Source organism: Lipophrys pholis (assembly GCF_963383615.2).
Source record: "Lipophrys pholis genome assembly, chromosome: 1".
In the NCBI taxonomy this organism is placed as follows: Eukaryota; Metazoa; Chordata; class Actinopteri; order Blenniiformes; family Blenniidae; genus Lipophrys; species Lipophrys pholis.
The window spans coordinates 9,113,754-9,139,795 of NC_137635.1; the positions used below are offsets into that span (position 1 = coordinate 9,113,754).

The 26,042-nt window shown below is 42.2% G+C and overlaps 5 protein-coding genes across 9 annotated transcripts; 2 read left to right on the plus strand and 3 right to left on the minus strand.

Moving 5' to 3' along the window:
* Positions 1-26: 26 nt before the first annotated feature.
* Positions 27-7,348, minus strand: pdpk1b (3-phosphoinositide dependent protein kinase 1b). 2 transcript variants are annotated; one of them, XM_080473406.1, is made up of 14 exons: positions 7,222-7,348; positions 5,165-5,455; positions 4,920-4,962; positions 4,680-4,817; positions 4,431-4,575; positions 4,251-4,348; positions 4,056-4,131; positions 3,908-3,976; positions 3,699-3,795; positions 3,398-3,571; positions 3,080-3,297; positions 2,871-2,928; positions 2,489-2,641; positions 27-2,392 (listed from the first exon to the last, which is right to left on the minus strand). In XM_080473406.1, the coding sequence occupies exons 1-14, from the start codon at positions 7,243-7,245 to the stop codon at positions 2,279-2,281; spliced, it is 1,698 nt and encodes a 565-aa protein (XP_080329532.1). In that variant the 5' UTR covers positions 7,246-7,348; the 3' UTR covers positions 27-2,278. The 2 variants fall into 2 exon arrangements, with proteins under 2 accessions (XP_080329532.1, XP_080329533.1); XM_080473407.1 differs by having other exon boundaries at positions 5,165-5,352; positions 7,222-7,338.
* Positions 7,349-7,525: 177 nt separating this feature from the next.
* On the minus strand, positions 7,526-11,498 carry tsr3 (TSR3 ribosome maturation factor). Its single transcript, XM_080473783.1, has 6 exons — positions 11,096-11,498; positions 10,272-10,482; positions 9,508-9,701; positions 9,236-9,403; positions 8,597-8,651; positions 7,526-8,479 (listed from the first exon to the last, which is right to left on the minus strand). The coding sequence occupies exons 1-6, from the start codon at positions 11,214-11,216 to the stop codon at positions 8,347-8,349; spliced, it is 882 nt and encodes a 293-aa protein (XP_080329909.1). The 5' UTR covers positions 11,217-11,498; the 3' UTR covers positions 7,526-8,346.
* gnptg (N-acetylglucosamine-1-phosphate transferase subunit gamma) lies at positions 11,476-14,664 on the plus strand. Of its 3 annotated transcripts, XR_013935740.1 has the most exons (12): positions 11,524-11,637; positions 11,718-11,772; positions 11,858-11,925; positions 12,021-12,075; positions 12,151-12,234; positions 12,362-12,455; positions 13,063-13,177; positions 13,263-13,345; positions 13,578-13,706; positions 13,788-13,869; positions 13,939-14,253; positions 14,434-14,664. XR_013935740.1 is itself a non-coding variant. In XM_080473756.1 (11 exons), the coding sequence occupies exons 1-11, from the start codon at positions 11,571-11,573 to the stop codon at positions 14,016-14,018; spliced, it is 912 nt and encodes a 303-aa protein (XP_080329882.1). In that variant the 5' UTR covers positions 11,476-11,570; the 3' UTR covers positions 14,019-14,664. The 3 variants fall into 3 exon arrangements, 2 of the variants coding, with proteins under 2 accessions (XP_080329882.1, XP_080329883.1); XM_080473756.1 differs by having other exon boundaries at positions 11,476-11,637; positions 13,939-14,664; XM_080473757.1 differs by having other exon boundaries at positions 13,063-13,114; positions 13,939-14,664.
* On the minus strand, positions 14,639-26,007 carry chlsn (cholesin). Of its 2 annotated transcripts, none has more exons than XM_080473795.1 (6): positions 25,959-26,007; positions 25,443-25,597; positions 25,222-25,338; positions 16,597-16,799; positions 16,054-16,135; positions 14,639-15,822 (listed from the first exon to the last, which is right to left on the minus strand). In XM_080473795.1, exons 2-6 carry the CDS (start codon positions 25,578-25,580, stop codon positions 15,643-15,645), a joined length of 720 nt encoding a protein of 239 aa, XP_080329921.1. In that variant the 5' UTR covers positions 25,581-25,597; positions 25,959-26,007; the 3' UTR covers positions 14,639-15,642. The 2 variants fall into 2 exon arrangements, with proteins under 2 accessions (XP_080329921.1, XP_080329922.1); XM_080473796.1 differs by having other exon boundaries at positions 25,921-26,007.
* Positions 18,748-21,108, plus strand: LOC308119154 (uncharacterized protein). The gene is made up of 2 exons (XM_080479000.1): positions 18,748-19,156; positions 19,546-21,108. Exons 1-2 carry the CDS (start codon positions 19,154-19,156, stop codon positions 20,623-20,625), a joined length of 1,083 nt encoding a protein of 360 aa, XP_080335126.1. The 5' UTR covers positions 18,748-19,153; the 3' UTR covers positions 20,626-21,108.
* Positions 26,008-26,042: the final 35 nt, after the last annotated feature.

A 26,042-nucleotide genomic window follows, 5' to 3' on the forward strand; every position in this document is an offset into this window, starting at 1 on the left:
AAATTAATTTCCAGGACACACACACACACGGATTATGGGCTGGTACTTTATTTACATGCTGCAAGTTGTGAGACGCCATTGCCACTGAATGCTGCCACTTGGACTGTCATGACTGTTGGTTTGTTAACAGAAGACAGGACACATGGCTTTATTTGTATGCCTAAATCCCTACATGCTTTAATTACTGGACTACCAAGCATTAAGTGGAAAATTCATCATTCAACATCTACTGACCTAGCGCACAAATAATCAGAGAGAGAATGAACAGGTTCATTAAATTATCAGAATATGATTAAATCACTGAGCAAATAGAAAATGTATGATATAGTAAGAAAAAAAGCTGTAAAATATTATAGTTTACAATAATTATTCACATTCAAAGGCTTTACATCTCAATACATACACAACATGGCCCCTGAACATGACTTCAATCCAAATATGATTCATATATTAGAATTTAAATAACACAGAATGAACTATAGGCTAAACAATAGCCATCAAATAACCTTATACAAGAATAAAAATACAAAAACTGTATCCTAATATCATTGCATTACTTGCTTCAGATTTTAATAATACATCATCTGTACATCACAGTTCTAGTCAGTTACAAGCCAGGTAGAGTAATCCATACACAATGTAACCGACTGCCATCACCTTGATTCAAACAATTTTTCTAACTAGAGAAGAAACACTTGTCCGGTGTCCCCTCAACTTTATAGACGGATACAGCAATTTCTTCGGTTATTTGGATCAGATAGATATCCTTTAAGTGACATCCAACCACATGGAGCCGTGGGCCCCAGGAGGAGGGTCCTGTTCACCTGTACTCCAGTCACACACTGCACACACAGACTCAGCTGAAGGAAGAGGACCTTTGGAAAGGACCTTAAGGTACTATGTCCAAAATTAAAAGCATTATGATCATACATATTGCTAAAACAAGAGCACAAGGTAAATCAATCGCTTTAATTTCTATTGGGCCAAACATCAGGATGAATGAGAGAAAGAAAAAAAATTGGGCCAATCGGCCGATGAGGCAGTTCTGCCATCTTGTCCAGGGACAACAGCTTTCCTGTGATTGCTTCTGAGAATGATAGTGTATCTATGTGTGAGTGTACATCTCTGTTGATGAAGGATTTCTGTTCAGCATGGGGTGGTCAGCACATAAGATTTTGTTTTCAATAAAGGACGTGCTGAAGATGAGGCGACTAGGATCATCCAAAGAAAAATAGAATTAAAAAAAAAAAAAGTCGAAAAATTCACACCACAAAGAAATAGCCAGTGAATGGTACAGAACAACCAAATCATCCAATAATATTCGCTATGGTTGCCAATGCAGTCAAAAATACCCACCTTTAAACTTGAATAAACTATATCTCCAGTGCCTGGGAGAGAAGCGGACAAGGTTGAGCTACGAAACTGGCCATGCAGGAAAGATAAGCAAGTTATGATTAGAAAGTACAAGCTAGTGGCATGTTTACCCGCCCCCTGTTAGCAAAACATCCTCGGTAACGGCTATGGAAGGCTCACACTTACACAGAGACTGGTTCAGACCCGGGTCTCACTGCAGACCGGCACTCTGCTGTGTTACATAAAGACCTTAACTGGCTGCAACAAGCAAGTACCAAGAACATAAAAACAAAAAGAAATAAAAATCTAAATTGAATATGTGAACATTTTGGGGCTCCGACAAAAGAAAAAAAAGAAAATGTACGCGGGATCCGTGTTTGGTAAATGTGTGAGAGTGAATGGGTTTACAGTATCTGTTACAATTCTAGAGTATATGCACTGGAAGTGGGGCTTGACTACAGCTTGCATGTACAATGTAGGATTAGGATATGGTTTAATTAAGATATCATGACAGGTTCATACCAGCTAGATTCTGAGTTATGGTTGAAGCAGGAAACCAGTCCTTGCGTTTGAGATAGTCCTAGCAGGTACCCAAGCTTGTGTCATTCAATAAGACAAGCTTGCCCTTCTCTTCCACTTGCAGAATGTACAAAAAGCAGATGTGCATGGTGGAAGTCTTATCATTCATACATGGAAAAAATGCAATAGAAGCCTCACAGAGAGCACAAAGAACAAGCAAAGCAACCCTGAATCCAAAGTTGTATTTTTCCCATGATTCTACTCAGGAAAACAAACAAGGTCTAGATGCCAGCGTCTCTAAGAGTTTGTTTACATTGCGGTGATGAAGGGCACTAAAGAGGGTGTTACTCTGCTCAGTGATTGGCCTCGGAGCTAAAGAGAAGTGGGCACAGGGTGAACTGTGCTCCTATAGGCCGGGGTTTTGGTGCCTTTGATAGATCTTTCTCCACACTTCCTGGATCTTCTTGCACCATCTGTCTGCGTTTCCGCTGGGGTCCATCAAATAATATGTCCGGTTAGGCTGCAAACGTCACAGGAAACAAGAAGGGACATCAGAACTGAACGAGTGACGAAAAATCAACAAGTGTTTGCTGGTCAGAGATCATTCGCGGCGTACCGTGTGAACAAAGAAGGTTTTGAAGTTCTTGGCTTCGGGGCGTAACTCCAAGGACCAAGGAATCTCCCCTTTCAAGACCCTGTTGACAGGGTCCACATAGTACAGGTGTGGTCCTTCAGTGAGAAGCAGCTGTCTCCGTCGGGCAAACAGACCCTGCACAGGAATGCACACGTCTCAATATCAGCTCACCAACAGAGGGGGCTGTGAGGCCAGCACCACCTCTCACACCACCACTGGGAATTACCCTTTACTTCCTCCTATAAGCTAGCAGTCAGAGCAATGTCATGGCAGTGAAGTCCCGTCTGTGGAGCCAGCCGAGGGCGACACACTGACACGGAGGGTTAAAAAGGGTTTGACCATCTATGACTGGAAATGTGCTCACCTTCCGTTTATCCACCGGTCCCATTTTCAAGATCAGGTTATTTTCCACAAACTGATGCCTGTGAAGGAACAGCAGAGGGTCAGCAACATCCCCACACGAGCCTTGCTTTAACAAACATAGGCAGCCACACAAAAGCACGTCTGAAAAATGTATGAGCTCTAGAAAATGAGAGTAACTGGACAGATAGTAACTCAAACTAAAAGCTTTACCAGGGGTTTCCAGAGGTCTGTTTGTCCAGCAATAATCGCTTCTCCTCCTCAGTGAACTGCAGGTCCAGCTCGAAGGAGTTGTTGTCCAGGTCGTGGATGTACTGCTCGATGTTGCTGCTGGACCTCTGCGGCGGCGTGGAGTCGTGCGGCGACAGGGAGTGTGAGGAGCTGGACTGGGCCACCTGCATGTTGCTGAACTGGCTCAGGAGGTCATCGTACTGCCCGTCGTATGGGGGGGAGACAAAAGAGTGATAGTTACAAGATGTGAAGTCATTTTAACTTTGATCCATGAGCTACAGACTCCTGCTGAAATCTCACGTTGCCGTAGCAGTCCTCGTCATCTTCAGACATCGCTGGCAGGTAAGGCGTGAGTTTGGGAGGAGTTTGTAGGTGGAGGTCGCTCCAGGAGATGGTGTCAAAGAAGGGGTGCTGCTTCAGCGGGTCGTACCCTCCCATCTCTTCACACCCGAGTCGCTTGGAAGGGTCCAGTGACTGAAATATAAGAGTTAGGCGTTTCATAGAGTAGAAAGAAAAAACGTTTTGGGAGATAACCAGCACCTCTGTGGTAAATTTCTCCACAGACCACAGACGTGTGCAGGTGTTTCGGTGTTTGACCTACCAAAAGCTGTTCAACAAGATCCTTGGCTTTGGGGAAGAATTTCTCTGGAAATTCATACTCCAGCTTTATTATCTTCTGGAATATTAGGTACTCATTTCTGCAACACACGATGAAAGAAAGAAGATTAAATATCATCTCAATCCCCAAAAAATTACAACACATCTGCTTTTCTGGTGGTCTGGATTGATTAATATTCTACTGGTACTTACGCAGCTCTGAACGGTGGTAAACCAGCCACCAGCTGATAGATAATACATCCCAAGGCCCACAGGTCAGAGCTGAAGAAGAGAAAAGAAGGACTCATGAAGTCAACGGAAACACCAGCATCAGGTAAGCAAGCTAAAAGCAAATCTTGACCTCTTGCAGGCTGATTTCTCTGTTAGCAGCTCTGGAGAAACGTACTGCGCCGTCCCCACAAACGAGTTTGCTCTCGCTACAAGACAGGGAGGAAAAAAAAAAAAAGAAGAAAAAAAGGCAGGGGACAAGAGACAAATTTATCAAGCATTTCTTTAATATAACTCCAAACAACAAGATGAGAACAGCTGTTATTACCTTGTTTACTGTCGGATGATAACTGTTTCGCTGTCCCAAAATCAGTGATCTGAATGTGCATGTCTTCACTCAGAAGAATATTTTCTGGTTTCAGGTCTCTGAAAAAAAGATTGTCAACATTATCAAATTGAGTTCTCTCGAAAATATGAAAATCTGCAGGAGAAAAAGACGAGGTCTTACCTGTGTATTATCCCCTTATTGTGCAAGTATTCTAGAGCACAAACTATTTCAGCTGAGTAGAATCTAGTACAGGTCTCGTCAAATGAACCAATTTTGCGAATGTATTTCAGAAGCTCGCCGTTTTTAGCATAGCTGAGACCAAAATCTGAGAAAAGCTGTTAAGGAACCATTGTTTTTAAAAAAGGAAAAAAATAAATCCAGTTTTTAATAAACAGCAAGACTTGACAAATATTTACAGGTGAAGGATACACAACTTCTCCTCATCTTGAAATGTGAAGTAGAGCTTGACGAAGAACGGGTGATCTAGATTTGACATCAAATCCCTTTCTCTTTTCACGTACTGGGCTTTCTTCTCCTTCATAATATGATGCTTCTCTAAAATCTTAACTGCAGGCGGAGAAAAGAAAAGTCAACATATTAGCTTAGGGATACTGAGAAAGTTTTCCATATAAACAGATTGTAAGTGAAAATAGTTAAATTATGACTTACTTGCATACTCTTTCCCTGTTACTTGCTCTTTTGCCAGGACAACCTTAATTATAAAATATAAGAAAACAGAACATGGCATGTTACCAAGTTGGAAGAGAATTGAATGATTCTTTGCTCTCTTATTTCAATTCACCTCAAATGAACTGAAGATGACTCATTCAAGCACATTAATCAAAAGAATGCTAGCATGTAGCAACAGCTGCCCAGGTTGAATTCAGAGTCTAAGAGGAAGGCGCGTTACTTACCGTCGAGAAGGAGCCCTCTCCAAGTATTTTGCCAAACTTGAAGTCCTCTGGCTTCTTCTTGCGTGGCTGTGGGGCCTGGACGGCTTGCTGTGCGCGGAGCTCGGAGCCCTGGCTGCTGGCTGACGCTCCTACAGCACGAGCCTCTGAGGCCGAGCCCTCCATGCTTGGGCAGTGGCTGCTGCTTGCGCCTGGGATAGCAAGTGGCGAGCAGGAGTCAGGGTGGTTTCTTACCATTGATGGATGAGAGCAGGAACAGATGACAACGCTGGGCTGAATGGGCACAACATCATACTGAAACAAGAGAGGAAGTATTGAGTGACTAACAGTTAGCAGGCTCATCCAATTATAGTTTGCATTTCATTCAATTAAAAAAAAAAGAAAAACTTGTGAATGTTGATCTGTCAGAATATACCTTATAAGGCTCTTAAATACGATAATAACAGGATGCTTTCTCTCATTGTGCAAGCTATTAATATCCTTGTATGATTGTAAAAGAATAAAGCACGCAAGCATGTAATTACGAGAACATCAAAACTCTGGACATCTGTTTCCAAAGTGATACAATAATAGACACAACTACCAGCCTTCATTCAGAAAATGATGATATTACAGGGGACTATAATGACTTGATTACTCCAAGGTTTGGTTAAGTTATTCATGCCTCCATTGGTGGTCAAATATTGCCATTTGAAAGCATGAACTTAAATCAATAATGATTAAAGTCTGGTGCACTCACATCACCGTGTTCAAGTTGTTAAAACTTAAGTCAAAGTCACTGCTTTCATGTGAGAGCACCAATTGCTCATCTTGTTAGAATGTACACGATCAAATTACATGACAGGTTTAGTTTGGCTCACACCTTCCAGCAAGTCGATTTACAGCGATGTTTGACCAGTAAACCTTAAAACACCGTCAAAAGACACGCAGTAAATTCAGATTTCGAAACCTAGAGTCTGATCAAAGTTAATAAAACCACCAGGTTTCCCTTTTAAAAGCAGTTATGTGGCAGATCCGCCAAACTGGCTATTTTAACGCATTTTAGAGAGAAACCTGCCGGTAGAAGACTCAAAGACAGCCAACAGCGACAGGTTGCGCTTTCCAACAAGCAGTTTTCCGGTTGATCTGCTGTTTGTTGTTTATACCTTCTGAACTTCTGTCACGATCAGAACATTGTCGAGCTCACACTTTAGTTGACGACACTTCAGCTGGCCTCGCTTCTTCTCATTCAAAACCAAGGTGTGGCCCTTTAGCTGTCTATTCCGGAGTTGACTGCAAGGTTGCCAACTCGCCACATCGCTGCTGTCCGAGCCATTGCCACTAGTCAACGATGTTCCGGTCGTTAGAAAACGTCGGCTAATGTTCTCCTAACCCCCGACTACTCGGGCAACAACAGGCCTGTGCAAACTTTGAGCGCCGCTAGCAGGCTGACTAGCCGCGGCTGCCTTGTCAGAGCGCCGGCCGCCGCTGACAGCGAGTTACGAACTTAACGCCAACAGCCTGCCAGCTAGCCAGCGCTAGCAGACCAGGCAGCACAAGTAACTTCAAAACCACCAGCCCGGTTCACAAAACCACACTCGACCGCGCTCGAAGTCGGCGCGCCGACACCGAACTTCAGCTGGCGGCGAGCTGACAGTCGAGCGGCTCGCCGCTATGTGGGGGGGAAACTCTACGCCGACGAGCGGTGGGACGCAACACGGCTAGCGCTAGCCCCGAGAGCGCGAACCTGTCCTGCTGCCGTTAGCCAACTGTTACGAGTCAACAAATAGTGCGCACACGTCTCCCGAAACCGGCGGGGGGAACCGGTGGTAATAAAGTGGGATTCCATCCTTTTTGAAACGCCTTTCACGGTGGATTGAATTAGTTGCGGGGCGAGTGCAGTTAACAAACGCTGGGTGTTGTGTTAGCCAGCATTAGCACGCTAACGCTGCTGGACGAGCTCTTGCGGCTCCTCCGGTGATGAAGGCCCGACACAACTATTTATTGTCACACCGCCGCCACACTGGACGCTTCGAGAACCGGCTTCGAACCGACACCCGGGGAAAAGTTGCGACGCTTACCAGCTGACTTGTAGCTCTTGCCATGGAGGTTTTCCGCGAGTATTTATTTGGAATAAAATAATTAGAGAAGCTCCAGTAATGGCTGCCTCTGCGCCTTCATTTTCGAGCTGTGACGTCGTTCCACAACAATGTTACCGCAGGACAGCAGAGGAGAGTCCCGCTGTGTCCGCCCCCTCGCCACATTAACAACCTCCTGAACTTCATCTCCCCGATCCGCCTCCAGCCTTCATATTCAAACACCGCAGCAAACGTGGCCCGCAAATTGTCTTTTAGGTGAACTAATGAGTCGAGTCGAGGCCCATCTACAGGTTTTAATCAGGTTTAATTTTTTTTTTAAACTTAACTTGGCCAATTTGAACACGCTCTGATCAGAAGTGATTGTCTTTGAGCACACCAGTCCAAAGCAGCTAAATGTGCTTCATAAAACTAAAAACAAGATTTTCACTATTCTTGTTTTATAGTCATCTTTAGTCTTTCAACCTGACACTCATAAAAACAGCTTTTACTCAATCTCTTCCGCAGAGTACAGAAACTACAAATAAAACACAAAAATACACAAATTGTTGAATTATGTTCATTTTCTAAATACATATGTATAGGTTTTTTGTTTTTAAATTGCTAGCCAGGTAAAAAACTTTTCCTGCCTTCACCTGTTTGAAAAAAAAAAAAAAAGAGTTTATACTCATACAAATTATTGCGCAAGTCAGGGGGAAAAAAGTTTTTACTTCAGTTTATGTTACAATTTTGTGTACATTAAAATATCCATCATCTTCTAAACCGCTTAATCCTGTTCAGGGTCGCTAGAGCCAATCCCTGCTTACCATCGGGGAGAGCAGGATACATCCTGAACTGTTCTCCAGTCCTACACACACACACACACTGAGAACATACAATCTCCACAGGATCAGTATTTGAACCTGAACCTTCTTGCTGTGAAACGAGAGCGCCCCACTGTGCCTTACATTTTTGGGTCAAGATATCCATCAAGCAAATTTGTATTCACAAAAAAATAAAGCTTTTCTAAAATTGATGTTTGGAATACAAGACTGAGAAGCAATGTGTTTCCACGAGTTCATATAAAAAAGATCCATATTTGAAATATACTTTATTGTGCAGAATTCTGATTCAGTCTTCCTCTTCATCATGATGTGAGACGGTACTTGACTCATCGTCCCTGTCAGTTTTTTCTTCCTCTGCTTCATCTTCGTCATCGTCCGACGTGTCAGCATCCTCGCTGGATTCATCATCTTCAGGTACACTAAAGACATTAATGACGATCAAAAGTCCCAAAAGTCAGAGCACATACATGCTGGTAATAGTGCTTGTTTTACCTCAATGACAAGAATTCGACTTTGTTCCTATTTGAACTACTTACCATGGACGTCTGTTGAGATTCATACATTCTAACCCAGAGTTGACATCAAAAGGATCTGCGGACATGAAGGATGAATAGCTTTCAGTAATCGCATTTCCTTCAACAGAGGTCATAACCAGGCAACAAAACCCACGGGGCGATGCTCCAATAATTAGTGTGGATCCAGACCTCTGATTCATTGGCCACATTTCACATCTGTTCAGCGATTCAAATGGAGTCCAATGACTCAAAATCAAATTAAGGAAATGAAACAAAATGACAGTTCTGCCCGATTATCAGGCGAGGACACAACACAGGCAGCATTCACTTTAGTACTTGAAGAAGTATGACTCACAACTCAGTGACCTTTATTTTTTTGATGCATTATATTATGTATGACTAATTCATAAACTCCAAAGCAATAATAAGGATATTTTATAAGACAAAATGAAAACAGGAGACCAATAGTTTTCCAGTAGTTGCCACTGAACGCCAGAATTGAAGCATGAAAGAAAACACGCGGTGCCCTTGTTTCTCTTAAAATTGATTTGCTGGTTATTCTGCCTTTTAGAAAGTGAAGCCGCCACTGCTCCACAAACAGAAAAAACAACAACAAATAAAGCATTAAACTGAGGCCCAGTTTATTTTCCCCCATTTTACCCAGTTCCTCCTCCTCTGGTTTGAATGAGAGAAAGTCCTTCTCCACAGACAGCAGCTCCTCCTCGCTCTGACATGCGGCGTAGCGGTCGAGAAGAACTCTGTTGAGTTCCAGGAACACTGTCCCCCATTTGAATTTCTTCAACAAGAGCAAGGCCAGTTCCTCAAAACCTGAAATGTCAGAATATGGGAAGTTACACTTTCATTACCATGACTCAGTCCGTGTGGCAAACAGCAGTCAGTCCAACAAGAGCAGACGGCAGCTACACCCTCACCGACGATGCAGAACGTGGCAGCAAAGGCCTCCACGCAGGATAACTTGCACGGCTTGCCGTAGTTGACAGGATTTGCTGCGACGAGGTACGGCAGTAACCTGGGATGACTTCCAACCATCTTACTGAAGGGAGTCTCCTCCAGTTTGGCCCAGGAACAATCGATGACCGCTACACCGCTCTGGGCTACAATCTCTCTACATGTCAGGGTCAAGAACATGAATCATATTTCAACACAGTGAGAGGATTTCAGGAGAAAAATATTCAAATACATACTTTCATCAAGATTAAAAAATACAATAGGAATCTTAAGATCGGAAGTTTTTGTTCATCTATAAAATAATTGTCTATGGCTGCATTTGGAGTTTTTTGACATTGAAATAACATCGATGGTTGTACTGTACAGTACTGTCAAAAGTTCTGAAACTTTTGGAGCCTGAAGTTCTCAACATATCTGACCTGATAGCCATATTGTACTTTACCCTTATATATATATATATATATATATATATATATATAAACTTTGCCTCTGTGTGATCATTGTTTTCAGAACTAAATGTGGTTCCCAGATACTAAAAAATTACATGGGGACTAAAGGATTGATTGTGGCTTTAGTTTATTTATTTTTTTAACCCTTAACTATATGTGATGGGCAAGAAAACTGTACTTTTTCCCCACCAAAAACTTTAGTTATTGTTTTTCATGACTTATTTTTGAAGGGTCACAGAGTTTGAATAGGTGGGCACAATGGAAACAAGTCAACAAACCTGTCTGCAGGCGTCACATACTTTGTCCCCATTGGACTCAGTATGAGGCCATTAAATCTCTGATTGAGACGTATGTTGCGCACAAAGCCTTTTCGCACCAACTTTCTGCCGGTGCAACGTTTGGGATCGCAGTGACCCAACTCCCACATGGCAAGCGGACAAGGCAGCTTCACCTGCGGGGCCTCTGCTCCCTCCTCTACATGAAGGCTGGCTGAAAGACACACAGACATCGAACAAACCCTGATGCAAAACTTCTTTGTGCACATTCCTAACTCTGTTATTGGGCTCCAACAGCTACAAAAAAACCAAAACAACAACATATCTCTTCAACTTCTAAATGAAGTGCTGTGCTTGTTATAAAAAGATCAGCTATATCCATGATATTTTCTAGAGGAGTTTCTAGAGCACTTTAAAACTCCTTTGACATGACTGAAAAAACTGCAGGGTGGAGCAGTGTTTAGTGCCCTGGCCTTACAGCGAGGAAGTCCTGGTTCAAATACTGGCTGGGCCTTTCTGTGTGGAGTTTGCATATTCTGCCCTTAGCTGGGACCAGCGCCACAGGATAAAGCAGTATAGAAGATATATAGATGACTGGATACAGCTGCTGAACTAGTAAACTAAATGCATTACTTCTCCACAGATAGGATCTTTATCTTCAGTAATTCTGCAGATGAATAATTGTAGTAACGTATAATAACCAAGAGCCCGTGGTTAATCTGAATTCCAGCTTTGTAGTATGCTGTAGATTCCAGAGCCCAAACCAACAGAAAAAACCTGAAACTAAACAGCTGAAAGACACTTTGAGTTCAAAATAAACGGATTACCTTCAAAAGCAGAGTGCATTTCTTCCGTGAAGGCTTCTAAAGACTTCCCTTTCATTTTATGCCGCTTGTCTTTGCCCTTGCTGTCAGGACGCACAAACTTGCCTTGTTTCTTTCGTCCCATGTTGCTTCTCAGCCCGTTTTAATTAAACTTAAATAAACTGAGCAGACATTAGCCAGCTAGCTTTCACACCGACACATGCGTGTCTAAACAACAGGAAAACGTAACCATCTATGCGTGCAACGACACCGACTTCAAAGATTTAGTCTCAATTCAGCGATTGTCATCTTCTGGTTGTTATGTAGTAGTTTTGTCGTATGAAATAAACGAGTTGAGTTAGCATTTACTGTTTGTGTAAGTGAAAGCGTGAGATGCCGTCTCTACACTGCGCATGCGCAGTGTTTGGTTTTTTGATCACGTGACCGGTCACGTGACACAGCGAAGTAAAACAGGAAATAAATAGCTGAAAGTCACACAATGTTGTTTTTATGTGACAAAATGCCTCAAATATTAAGGGTGTGGACGGTCTGTTTGTCTCTGTCCAGTAAGTACTTTGGTAATCCGTCAAATAACCGACATGTTGCGCCGCGGTTTGTCTCTAATTTGTGTTTTTAATGCATGCAGTTAACGTTGTGTTCGCCGGTAAAATGAAGATAGTTGAAGAGCCAAACACATTCGGGTACGTCAATTACAAAACCATTTACGTCAAAATGTGAAAGCTGCTGACCCAATAACTCATTCTGACTGACTTTCCCTGTGCTCAGGTTGAATAATCCATTTGTGGCTCAAGGAAGCAGGCTCCAGGCTAAAGTGAGCCCATCACCAGTGTCTGGTAAATAAACGCATCCATTCGCTTTTGGAGATGAACAGCATCTGCTTGTGGCAATCATACACTGAACTCGTATCAACGTTATTGTCCTCCTCAAGGTCCACAGCATCTGCATCGGCTGGCTGGGAAATGTTTCAGTCTCACAGAGTCTCTGTAAGTGTCAAAATATAGACATATATCCATGTTGCATTGATGCATGTATAATCAGTCAACATTATCCCTTTGTAGGTACAAATATGAATTCTGTCCATTCCACAACATCACTCAACACGAGCAGTCCTTCAGGTGGAATGCTTACAGTGGGATACTGGGGTAAGGCCACAGAAACATATAGAGAAATATTTTACTGCGACACACAACATTTATACCGTGAATTTGAAGGACTGGCAGTGAGTTCTTGGCTTGTTGTAACAGCACAGCTTTGTGTGTTGCTGTTCAGGGTCTGGCAGGAGTGGGAAATAGTAAACAACACTTTCACAGGCATGTGGATGAGAGATGGTGATACTTGTGGGACCAGAAACAGAGAAACAAAGGTAAAAAGAATTAAGAGAATTTAGAAACCCTCATTGGCTCCTTTAGGTAACCATAATCATGTCAAACAATACGAGCAAGACACACACAGAGCTGCTTTTATGTTTATTACTGAATAAGGTATTCATGTGAAAATACAATGCTTTGCATGCAAGTTGAATGAAATTCCTCCATTTTGCACATCAGCTATGATTTGTTAGTGTTTTTAAGACCCCTTCGTTTGGTCTTAAGTCAAATCATGTTAATCTGGAAGTGAACAGAAATCTATATTTCAAATGGACTTGGTTTCACTTGTTTTTTTCCTCAGTAGTTTGAATATCAGCATTTACTCTTCCAGTCAGATCAAACTGTGACCACATTCATAAAGTTGGTCCCCTTAAGAAAAAAAAGTTAATCGCTTACCAGATGAAAACTGAAAGTACATAAAGTCATTTCAATTACATTTAAACCCACCACAGTCAAACTGAATGAGCATACTCGCACAACAACTGTATGAGTGGAAAAATGACCGCGAAGCCAAAACATCAAATTAACACCAGTGTCATGATTTCATCAGTAGTTTGAGCTCAAAATGTGACGTGCGCCTTCTCTCGTGTTGGGATTTCTTAGGTGATTCTGGTGTGCAGCACGAGCAGCAAGCTTTCCCAAGTCTCCGAGCCCAGTACGTGTGTGTACTCGCTGACCTTTGAGACTCCGCTTGTTTGCCATCCACATTCTCTTTTAGGTGAGGCAGAAGATAAAGGTTTTGGTTCTGCTGGGTATGTCAGTGGTGGGCGTCACTCCTTAACACTCTTTGCTGTTTTTTGAAGTGTACCCAACACTGAGCGAGAAGCTACAGGAGGAGTGGGATGAAGCAGAGCAAGCTCACTATGAAGGTCTTATAACTGAGCAGGTGAAACTTCAATTAACAAACACAGCATCCGACTGGCCTGATGGTTTTAGAGTTTGTATCACTTGTGAGATGACAGTTTGGATGAGCATATCTAATAACAGTCATGTATTAATTGCAATTGCACAGAGACCTCAACACTATTTGATCAGTTCATATGCATTTTTAATTGTTAAAGAAAACACAGTGCACTGTTGGATTTAAAAACGGAGATCATGTTCTGTCTTCACTGCAGGGATATAACAATCTTTTGAGGGACATTTTTGGCGATGCCGGACTACTGAAGAGTCAAAAAGTGAAAGTGAATGAACCAGAGGCTGCAGTAGATACAGAAAAGCATAGCTCTTTACAGAAATGTACAGAGGTTTGTATTTCCATCGAGCAAATTTCTGCCAAGAAAGGCGTGGCAATGTGTTTATATTCTTTCATATGTACTTTTCTGCAGGACTACCAAAAACAAAGTGAAGAGATCAAGAGGCTACGTGATCTCCTGACTCAGCACAATATTCCCTTTGCTACAAAGCCAAGTTAGTGAACTACACATTTAAGTTATGTATTTAATAAATATATTAATGATTTTATGTTGTATGCGACAGATGAGGAAAAAGGTACAGTGAGCGTGACGGTGAAGGATCAACGCTTGAGAGGAGACAACGGTCTTTTTGATCAGCTGTGAAAATCACCAGGACCAAGTTACGATTTCACCGGCTTGAATGTGAGAATTCTGTGATTGGCAGACTCCGATGGGACAATGCTGCTGTGACCGAGTCCGATGGGACCACATCTTCAATTCAGGACAAAGAACACTTTCCTCAGAACACAAGGCTACCTGACATACAGGCTTTTTTTTTTTTGACAAAACAAATCAATTCATCTTGCATCGGTCATCTGGAGTTAAAGAAATATATTTGGTAAAAGATGTCTTACTCCAAAAATGTCTTGTTTATTTAAACTCTAATATTGTACAGTGTACGAAACTACAAAGCTGTATAAACAGCACCTTCATAAAAAGGAGAATTTCTCTGAACTGAGAGAAAATTTGCAAGATATGTTTTAAAAGTCTAATCCCTCTGCTTCCGTCTTCTATGCAGCCTTGGTCAACCATCATCCTGGGATGCTGGAGCAGAGTCACAACACATGTTGAAGTATCTGTGTAGAAATAAATAATGTGCATGCAGATACACTAGGTATACACCTGTTAGGCTTTCTAAAGAGGCCTGCTCGATGTCAATACCATCTTATGAGAATTGAAAAGTTGAACCGTTCTGATGGAAAAACCTTTCTCCATACATATTTCCAGGGGTTTGTATTAATAAAAGATGAAAAAAAAAAAAACATTCCTCCTTTTGAGTGATGAAGCGTTTGGTGCGAGGGAGGAAGTACAACATGCACGATAAGGCAACACGCATTAAAGTATAGTTCGATGTAGAGCAGCTTACTGTGTTAGATGAGCACGGCTTGACGCAGTGGCATTACAGGACTGACAGGCCTTTGTTTATTAAGTCGACTATATTTGACTGCATTTATTGAGGAAGTGAGGTCGTTGGGTTTTACTCTATGCAGATTCAATTTCCTCCCAGTGTGTTGGTGACATGAATGAGGAGCGAAAACACATCTTCAATACCGTACTCAGACACAGCTACTTGGTTCTGTTTAAATCTTGGCCTTCTTGTGACATAGGGGACGTGAATTCTAACAACTGGCACAATACAAGAACATTTATAAAAATGTGTAAAAGTAGAATTTAGAGCACAATTGCAGTATTTGCTTAGTTAATTAAATAAAAGCGGTCTAAAATTATTCACACAAATCAGCAGACACACAAATATAAAGCATGTTTCTGGGACATTCAGATTGTGTTTTTATCAAAACAAGACATGCTCCTCTTGATTACAACTGGAGTGGATAGGAAAAGTTCTTCACTTCAGGGACTTCAATGATTATGGGCCTTGACACGCACAAACATGTCTCGTCTACAAACATTCCTGAGACTTGCCTCCAGAGGTCTCCTGGCTTTCTGTTTCACCTTGAGGAACCACATTCGCCTTAAATCATCAGTATGTTTAACATTTAAACGGAATTGTTGCACAGTTTAATGAAGTGTAATCGGAAAAGGTTGTGAAAAGCAGTTTGTTTAGCTTTGAAGAAAAGCGACCTCTCGACGATGGCTCACCGTTTATCAGATGGCTCACCTGCCTACTAACAGGTAAAGAGGAAACAATATGAACCAACACAGTTTATTTAACATGCGAGTTAAGACATAAAACAAAACTTTCAGTCCAAGCCTTAGGAGTTGAGAGTCAGGAGAATAGCTGGATGACTTCTCTTGCTCTGTGCGCCCTCTGCTGGACAACAGTGTCCTCTGGCGCCTGGCCTGATCCCTCCACCAGGGACAACGCCTTCTGCACTGTGGTGTCTTTTGCCCCTCCACGAAGCCCCTCCAGATACTGAAGCAGCACGGAGAACTTCTCATCTGGAATCTGAAAAGGAAGCCGGTACATTCATCTTGTGGCGTCTGCATTAGTTCAATGTCAAAGGACAGATGATTTCCCCTCCACAATGTGTCACAAAAAACATACTCAAAAGACTCACTGCAGGTATTTATCTGGGATTACAGAGTTGATCCGAGTCACGAATGAAACAGGAGGACATGGATCTGAGGTCAACAGTGAAGACCTTCACTATCAAGCCAGTCTGCAGGTTAGTTTTACCTTTTCATTGTCGAATATGTGCTGCAGCAACCAGGTCTGCCGGGTCTTCTGAAACCTCCATGCTGAACGGTTATCGGCCCAACTGCAAGAACCACCACGTCAGAGGTTGTTAGAGCTTCATTACTACACAGAGCACATTGTAAAACAGCTCAGTCAATGCTTCCCTAAACAACATCAACCAACTTCAATTTGACCTCCTCATTGGACTTTGTCCTCATGTCAACAAAGTCATGTCATTTAGAAACTTGAATAGTAAATTATGTTCATAAGAGGATGATTTCTATAAAAGGGACACAAAGTAGAAGATGTTGGAACATCTTGAGTTCAAGTTCATCATAAGACTTAGTTTTAAGACAATAACAACACAATCTAAAACTGCATTTAACAGTTTTTTTTCTGTGGTTTTGGATCCAGCCAAGTTAACCTGAAAGGGACTTTATGGAGGAAGTATGTTAAATAGATACTAATAAAGACGTTATGGAAATAGAAAAAACTAAGTCGAAAACAGTTTGATCCTCGTCTTTAATGTTTGGCTCTTGGTACCATGTCAGGTAATCGAAGGCCTGCTGGGATGCGCTGGGTCCTTCACTTCTCCGAGGAGTTTCTCCCTCTGCTTTCAGCCTCTTCTTCTCCTCTTTTTTCAGGATCTTCTTCATCTTCCTCTCCAGGACCCGCCTCTCCTCGGGGCTCAAGTCCTCTTCCTCAACGTTGTCAGTCCCCTGAGGAGCACTGGGTGGATCTGAAATCTGTCACACCAACACAAGATCTCAGTTATTTTTAACCAGACCTTTCATTTTATTCCTTCAAACATAACATTATTATCCAGAGACTAACAATAATACCTATTTTGGCATTTTTCATGTGCGTCTCTAATCTAATTTATACTAACTACAATACAAATGTGACCTTTTGTTGTGTAGCTACAAAGGTTATTACAGTTAGTGAAAAGTATTTTAAAATTGTAACTGGAATTGAGGAAACATTTACCAATTTATACAAATTAAAAAACAAGTTTACCGTCAAACAAAAACTAAGAACTACTGCAGGTCTACATAATCAACCCAAGCATCTTAAAGAGGATTCTTTTAGAAAATATTACTCAATTTGATTTCCAATTTAACATGTCAGGTACTGGATTGTTGTTGAGAAGGAGTGAACTGTATTAAAGCCAAAGGCCCGCTAGTCCAGGGGTGTCAAACATGAGGCCCATGGGCCAAAACCGGCCCACAAGAGGCTCCAATCCAGACAAACCCCAGAGCAAATTGTCAAAATCTCAAAGAAAACATTGTTTTTTTTTTTTATTTAAATAAATTTCTTAAAAGTAGCGGACACAACACTGAGACCTGGGCCGAGAGATCACTGACATAACAGAGACTCTTCTTCCTCAGGAAGGAACTGATGCTCAGCTTCTATCGGAGCACCATCGAGAGCATCGAGTGGTGAAGGCAGCCCAGCGCATCATCGTGCTGGAGCTCCATCACTTCCCCCCGCTCTCTGCCAGAAGACTGAGGAAGACGGCCAGGGACACCTTAATGGACGCCACACACCCCGGCAACCCCCGCTCTGAACCGCTACCGTGTGGGAAGCGCTTCAGCACGCGAAAGGCAAACAGTCTGTCTGAAACGCAGCTTCTACCCGAGATCAAACACACAGCCCTCCTGCTCAGACGCGCAACACACCCATCAGATTGTGTGTACGACAACACAAACTAAAGGACTGACCACACCCATCTACCTCTCCTGCAACTTTGCACAGCAATCTTATTTTATACTTTCCATGCCCTTCCTTTACATTATTATTGTGCATATTTCTCTACATGTATATTTCTATTTCAAGTATTTAAAGAGGAGAAGTCATAGGCATCTTCATCATACATTGTATACTGGCAATAAAACTATTCTGATTCTGATTCTGCCATTAAATCTGTTTACCTTGTTGCGACCAAACAAGCCTCAAAGTCTGTCAGGGTGAGTTTGTAAAAACACCCATAATGCAACAGCAGAAGTCTTTTTGGACATTTCACTGTATTTTGCACCAGACGGTTTCACTAAAATTGGCTTTATGCTGAGATTATAGCCATTTTATGTACTGCCTGCTTGGTTTAGCCAAAATATAGACACTTTCATCATGTATATTCAGAGCCACAAAAAAAGAAAAGCCTTAATGTTTAAATTTAAAGGTGATCGTGGCACTATTCCACCAGTCTGGCCCATTTCAAGATGAAACTACTAAAATGTGTTTGACACCCCTGGTCTGGTCCAATCCAACCAAGATCCATGTAAAGGGAAACATTTTATATTTCAAATTGTACACTTAAAAAAAAAAAAAAATCTTGCTTTGGAATTAAAGAGAAACAAATTTAAGTTCGATTTTTAAACACATTTGCTCTAATAACCTAAAATTAAACACTAACTTCACCTTGGTGAATAGAAGCGAAAGTCTATGTTTGAATGGCTTCCTGTCACTCAGCCCCTCGGAGGGACGTTTCCTGTATTTGCAGCTTTATGAGGTCACCCTCACACACTTTTTTTTTTTTTTTTTTTTGAGAGCAGTAAACTTCAGCATGCTGCCAGTTTCCTCCAGTCAACCAATACAATCCCCCACAAGCACACACTGAAATAACAAGCAACACTTTCACAAATAATCAAAAAAAAAAAAAAAAAAAACGGTTTCCATAACGTTATCTGCCTATTTGTCAAAAGGAAAATTTATGTTGTGCAGAACATGTTTTCAAACCTACGCCGAGGAGAACTGTTGATTAAAATTAAAGCCGTTACCCGGCTGGATATTTTCCCTCTTGGGGACTCGGGGGAAGTTTGACAAGGGGCACAGTATGCTCTGATTTAACGGACCTCAGTTACACGGATGGAAAGAAAAAAAAAAAGAAGAAGAGGGAGGGGAGGAAAAGAGCTTGATCACATGGTCACGAAGTCATTGTGAAGGTATGCTGTCAGGGTAGAGCCCCACAGAAACAGAAAAAGCCCTGAAAGCGACGAGTCGTGTCCATGCGGGGAGCATCATTCTCGGAGTGAGGAGTCGATCAGCATCGGTGGGCCAGAGGAAACAAAAACACAGGAGTGAGTGGGTGACGAGAGCAGAAATGGTAAGTGGAAACATGTGTTCATACTGAGCAGGCAGTTCCTCAAAGCAGAGCGGACGAAAACCAATGACCACAGAACTGGTGAAAGACGGCTTTTGCTTGAGCTCCGTCGGGTTTTTTCCCCTCAACCCAGTGAGTTTAGGAGGGAGCTGCATAATTGTACGACTGTGCTTTGTGATTTAGAAGCTGAGCAACGGTAAACTGTGGTCAAAGCAACATGAAAGCAGCTGATAAAGACGTTTCCAAACAGGGTTTCAGTTTGTTTTGTACACGGGAACGACTGCTGACGACAGAACCAAGATAACCTGACTGACGGGATCCATCCTCCTTCTTAACAGAACATTTGAAGATGATAAATATTAATCTGAGGCTCTTTCATCTTTTTATTCCAGTCGTTTCAAAGCAGCAGCCCGCCTCCCATACACGCCAACATCACATCGGCGGACACTTCTACCCTCGCAGACATCAACTCCACCGTGGTGACCGCCGTCACATCAGGAAGCTCTGCTTCCTCTGCACTTGAAGAGATCGCAGCGAACAACATCATCTCCAGAGGCAACAACGTGTACAGTCTGTTTGCCGCCCTGGGTCTCCTGGCAGGCTGCTTCCTGCTCTACAGCTTCGTTCAGACCTACAGGGCGCAGAGACGGCTGGCGTGGCTCGACTGCCTGCTCTGGGTCTTCTGTGGCTTCCAGCTGCTGCTGCTGCTGCTCTCTCTCCACGCCGTGGCCCACAGACCCTACTACCTGAGAGCCACCGTTCTGGGCTGCGCCGCGCTCTCCTTCACCATCAACGTGGCGTCTCTGTGTGGACTGTTGGTCTTGGTGCTCATAGCCTACGTCCTCACCCTCGATCCGCCGTCTCACACGCCGCTCAGGAAGCCCAGGGTCTGCGCGGCGCTGGTGCTGGGGACTTCTGTACTGATCTCCCTGCTGCTGGCGGGGCTGCGTGGACCCAGAAAGGATTTGGAGGAAAAAATGGACTGTTCCATGGATCCGGTCGACGCTGGTGTTCCATATGCCGCTGCTAAGCTGTGCCTGGTTCTTCTGATTCCCTACGTCTTCCAGCTGGGACTTTTGATAAGCGGCTGCGTGCGGCAGTGGAAATCTAAAGGACGTTTCCTCTCCGGCTCCGAGGAGGGTCCCATGTTCCTGACGGTCACCGTGGTCATGTTCTTCTGCCTGCTCTTCTACAGCGTGGCGCTGGTGAGAGGAGCCCAGCTGACGGCGGGGGGGAGGCTGGGCCACGGCGAGCGAGCGTTTCTGAGCGTGGCCGAGTTTGTCCTGTTCTCTGGGAGCAGCGTCAGCCTGCTGCTGGTGCTCTTCATGCACCGGCCGTGTCGAGAGAGTCTCCAGGGAGTGCTGAGGCAGCTGAGGGACTGCTGCCGGAGCCCCGGGCGCACGCAGCCCCACAGGAACATCATCGCCCCGCACATCGAGATCACAGACACCCTGCAGGACATCGAATCTTAGAGGACACAGTTCTCCAGAGAACCTTTGACGTCTCACATGCTCCCTCCAACGGCTTTTTACTACAGTGACTCTTTTTTATTCCAATCACAACAGAAACAATGCTATATGTCACACAGACCTCATCGTTACTGCGGTTAAATTAATTCTCGGTTGGATGGTTACTGAGGCGACGTATTCAAAATAGTAAGGACAAAATTCTTGCGTGAAGAAAAGTGGAAATACTAACTCATCAGCTTTGGTAAAAGTAAAAGAAAATACTGTCTATGATAATTTATTCAGACAACTAGAGGTTGTCCCACTGTTGCTCTGTCAACAGTTTTTGTGTTATTGTACAAAGCAGGTTTGCTGTAAGCAGGATACACAATATTGAAATAGAATAAGCAGTAGTATTTCTAAAGTAGAAATATTAACGTGTAGGATTTATTCCAAACCTGTCTTTTAAATGTAAATTTTTTTTGTTTGTTATAAAATGAAGTGAGAGTATTTGTATTTGATCATTTCACACCTCTATGAATACAGTTGGTCAATTTCTGGACGTCTCAGGCCTGTTTCTGGACACACCTCTTGGAAAAAAGACTCAACACAAAAGACCATTGAGACAAAATCTGTGGAAACGCCTCATCAAGTCCCAAAATGCCACATAGGAAACATTTAGGGGAGGAAAATGAAAGTCTGGCACTGCTTTTAGGGCCCAGCGCTGTCAAAGGTATTTCTGCAATCATTTTAAACGCCAGTGAAGAAACGGAGAAACTATGCAAGGTGCACGAGCCAACTCTTACCGACTGAACTGCACAAAACCACAAACCATGCTGAGCTGCACGGGATGTTAAATGTCAGAACCAGAATCATCACAGAGTTGTGCTCAAGTCTCAATAAGTGTCATCGAACAAAAGGCCGAGCAGTTCAGTCCTGGGGTGCATCCTAATAGTCCCTCCTATCTCCTTTCCTATCCACTTGTCCTTAACCCCAGAAGTGTTTCAGTGGCGGCCATGATAAGCACCGTTGAAATTCTCAATAGGCTAAGAAAAGGAGGCTTGTTGCTTCCTTTACCAAAGGAGACCAGCTCCTGCTGCCCCACAATTCCTTGCGGCAACAACATTTAAAGGGACCCTGCTCTTCCGAGCGTTCAGGGAAACTCACAATGACTCAATGCAGATCATGTTAAGTTACCAAAGCAATAATCTGCCTTGAACAACTTTAAATCATCTAAAACCCAGATCTCAACTAGGAATGTTATGAATGTTGTAAAACCAACACAGTAAAGTTTTTGTGCAGCCTATTCTCACTTTGATTGGTTATTTATTCACCTATAGCCTCTTTTGCTTTAATTTCAATTCATTTTTGTAGTCCATTTTCGTACATTTGAAGTTTTTTTTCACCACGGGAGACGTCACTAACCTTCACCACTGATGCATTATTATTACATCACCTAGTGAAAGTGCGGCCTTTAGGAGCCTCCTAACACCTTTCCTTAACCCCGTGGATGACGTCACCGAGTTAAGGAAAAGTGGATAGGAAAGGAGAGAGGAGGGACTACATATATTCGGACGCACGCCGGGTTTTAACATGTTTTCGGGGATCCAATCACGACGCACCTGACCAGAATGTGGCATAAACAGCATGGAAGCGATCTGGGACGGTGGTGTCGCAGGAAAATAGTCTGAAGAGTCTAAAAATAAAGAGGATTTCAGATGGCAGTTAGTTTTCTTTCAGGTTAGTCATAATAGAACGCGCATTGTGTAAAATGCACATTAATTAATGCCTAAGAGGATTGTGCTTCACGCACAACGCAAAATGGTGGACTTCCTGTTGGATTTAGAGTCTGGGTGTCACTGACATTTTTCTCGACGCATGTGTTTACCAAATTTCTTGGACATCGGTGAAACATGTTAAATGTGTTGCCCGATTTAGACGTGACAAATGTGAAAACAATGTAGGGGGCGCTATGAAGCCATTTTGCCAGACACATGCACAATGACGATAAAATATCAAATGTATCTCCACTTCTGACGTGTGTGCAGATTTTCACGAATGTTTGAGCACATTTAGGCCGTCAAAAATGCGGCAGTTTGCGCAATAAAGTAAAAAACAATTAATCTTGTTATTTTATTTCTTTGCATCTCAATAGGGTCTCACCCAGCTCTGCTCGGGACCCAATGAATGAAGAGAGGATGAGGGAATATTGGAGATGAACGTGTAACCAAGGTCCTTGGTTGTAAACTAGTCAGGATAGTTCAAATGTTGAGACCATCAGTGTACCAAAAACACTTTTATATTCTCTATAGAAGATTATCTATAGGGTTTCAATAGGCAGCTGGATGTCTCCAGGGATTTTGTTCTTTAAAAAAATAGTGATCACTACACAAACATTTTTGTCACTAAGGCAGGAAAAGGCAAATGTATTTCTATAGCACCGTTCAGACACAAGGAAATTCACAGTGCTTTACGAGGAAATACATTAAAACAAGGCGATTAAGACAAACATAGAAAGGAGAATAAATAAAGTAAAAGGTTTATTAAGCCAAAGCTAATAGTGTAAGTACAATCTAGTATTTAATGGCAAGCCTGACCAAATAATAGTGTTTTAACTCCTGATTTAAGAGAAATGAATGGGTCAGCAGGACGTTTGTTTCACAGGTGAGCAGTGGAAGAACTAAAAGGAGCGTAGGAACTAAAATATGCTTGACCTTGTTTCTTCTGACTCTGAAACACTCAGTAAGCCGCTTCCTGAGGACCTCGGGGGAAGGATGTTTTATATTTCACAAGTAAATCTGAGATCTATTTAGGTCCGGGACCGTTCAACCCAAACTCAGAATTTGTCCAAAACATGTGATTTGTTTGATTTTCTTTTTTGGGACAAAATTTGATGAATGTGCTAATTTATAGTAAACAATCATAGATATCTTAACTCCATTTTAAACGACGAAGCAGAGATAAGCAGAGAAATGACACGGCATGTTTAAATGTTTTCACAATGGCAAATAATTGTTGATAAATATTCAAATATTACAGTTAAAAATCAGGGGGTTTGCAACAAAAAAGGTTAATGACTCCTAGTCACTGTTCAGCAGGTGGTTCCTACAGATTACCTTTAAGGCTATTTTGGAAAACAAAATTAATTTGTAAGATCCTCAGGTTCTCCAAACTACTTTTCAGGATGCTCTTCAGCCTGAGTGGTGCCTGCAGGTACATGATAGTAGCAAACCAATGGGCAAGACAAACAAACAATACAAATAATCTAAAAATGAAAAAATAAAAGTCACCACAGAGATCATATGAACAACAAATGTTACATTTATGTGTTAATTTATTCAAAACTATCAAGAAAGATATTGTGAGGTGTGTTCACTGACCATCACATGTTGAAACTATGCCTCTTTATGCTTTTCCTGTTATGGCAGATAATTGTTGATAACCGAGTGTGGTTTGGAGCAGTAATAAGTAGAAACAACAACATAAAAATATAATCATTAAGATGAGTATTTCGAACTACACATACATAAGAGAAATCTTAATTTCTCCAGTTTTTAATTTAAAACCATGTGTCAAACTTGACCTAAATGTTGGATTTGCATGCAGTATTTTAATCTCATGGTTCTGCTGTTTAACATAAAGTCTGAGTTTAAAGCAATACTAAACAAGTTATTGTGTTGCTTTAGTTTTGCTCTTTGTCAATAAGGAAAATCATCCATCCATCTTCTCCCGCTGGGTGGCAGTCACACAGATCTCATTGCACCCATTAAGAACCTCCCTGCAAGCGGTGATCCCACGGGAAGGTGGCGCCCAGCGTGGGACATGAACCCTCTACCTTGAGATTGTGAGTCTCATGCTCTACCAACTGAGCTAGCCGGGGGGTATGGACAATCATCTAAATCAATCTGAAAGGACAACAAACAGTCTGTCCTGATTTTCTGCAAACAATTTAACAAGATCCTCAGTGTGATATTAATATTGTTTTCCTCTACAGCTTCTACACCAGATTCCTTTTTCCTGTGGGTTTCATCTCAGTAAAGACGGAACATTCTCTCCAAGAGAGAAGTCACTGGTCTGGCCAGGCAACAGCAATGAACTCATGCATGGATCAGCTGCAGGTGTTTACATCCAACAACAGTTTGCACATTTACACTTTAACTTGCTCTTATTTTACAGTTATACTCTCCTATACTTAAGAATGTGAGACAGTATTCCAATTTTATAATCAGACTCAGTTTGCCATTTGAATGAATGAAAACATCTCAAGAAAACCATCCTCACAATATCCAGCCATTTGTATAACCATTTCAATTTGATTCAACATTGCAGGACAGGTCATCAGTCCAATATGGTAGACACACAGAGAGACCGTCAATCTCACACACACAATCACATTTGCACAATTTGGAGTCAAATGCATGATTTTGAACAGTGAGAACACACTTGGAGTAATTGGAGAAACCCCCAAACATACATGGGAAGAACATGCAAACTCTGTAGAAACTCGAGTTGGGAAATTGTCACTATGATGTGAAAACACGACACCACCATGTGGTCTTCCTAAAACAATCATGGACATTTATTTGAAGAAAAAACAGCGTGAACATCAGTAGATATTCTTACCTCCATGTCTGCCTCCTGTGTTTCCTCAGTCTTCTGCTTTTTTCTGCGTTTCTTGTCATTTTTCTGTTTTGTTTCATCTTCTGTGTTGTTTACAGGTGGAATCTGCAGGGGTGCCTCCTGAATGAAAGACGCATTATATTGCAAGGGAAAGGTTTTCACAAACAACAAACAAAAAACAAACAGGTATGGATGTTGATGGTTTTGTTACTGTTGCTACAAACCTCAATGTCTGTCTTTTTCCTCTTCTTTCTCACTTTATTTTCCATTGCTCCCTTGACAGGAATCTGAGTATCATTTGAATTCAGCTTCTTCCTTTGTGGAACATTTAAATCCGACTTCGAAGATTTGTCCTTGGCCATTAGATCACCAGTTTTACCTGTGAAGCAAACATTGACAGATTGTGATAGATAGATAGATAGATAGATAGATAGATAGATAGATAGATAGATAGATAGATAGATAGATAGATAGATAGATAGATAGATAGATAGATAGCCAAGCGTAACTTTAAAAGTAGGGACTGTGTCGGCCTCCCAAAGCATTGTTTACCAGCATAACTACATATGAAAACTCGACTCCTCTCATGTCGCATGTCGTTTTCAGGGTGAATAAATACAGAAACACGCAACAAAACAGTTTTTCCATGCTGTCACACAAAAACAATATAACACCAAAACATAGTCACGAGTAAAACCTTACTTTTAACGGGTTGATCTTTCTTTTAATCTTAAACTGACCTGAGCGGGAGTAAAAACGTGCAGAAGCATGGGAACTCTACCCGGAAGTGACCGTGCTGAGGTGAACCGTGATTGGATGAAAAT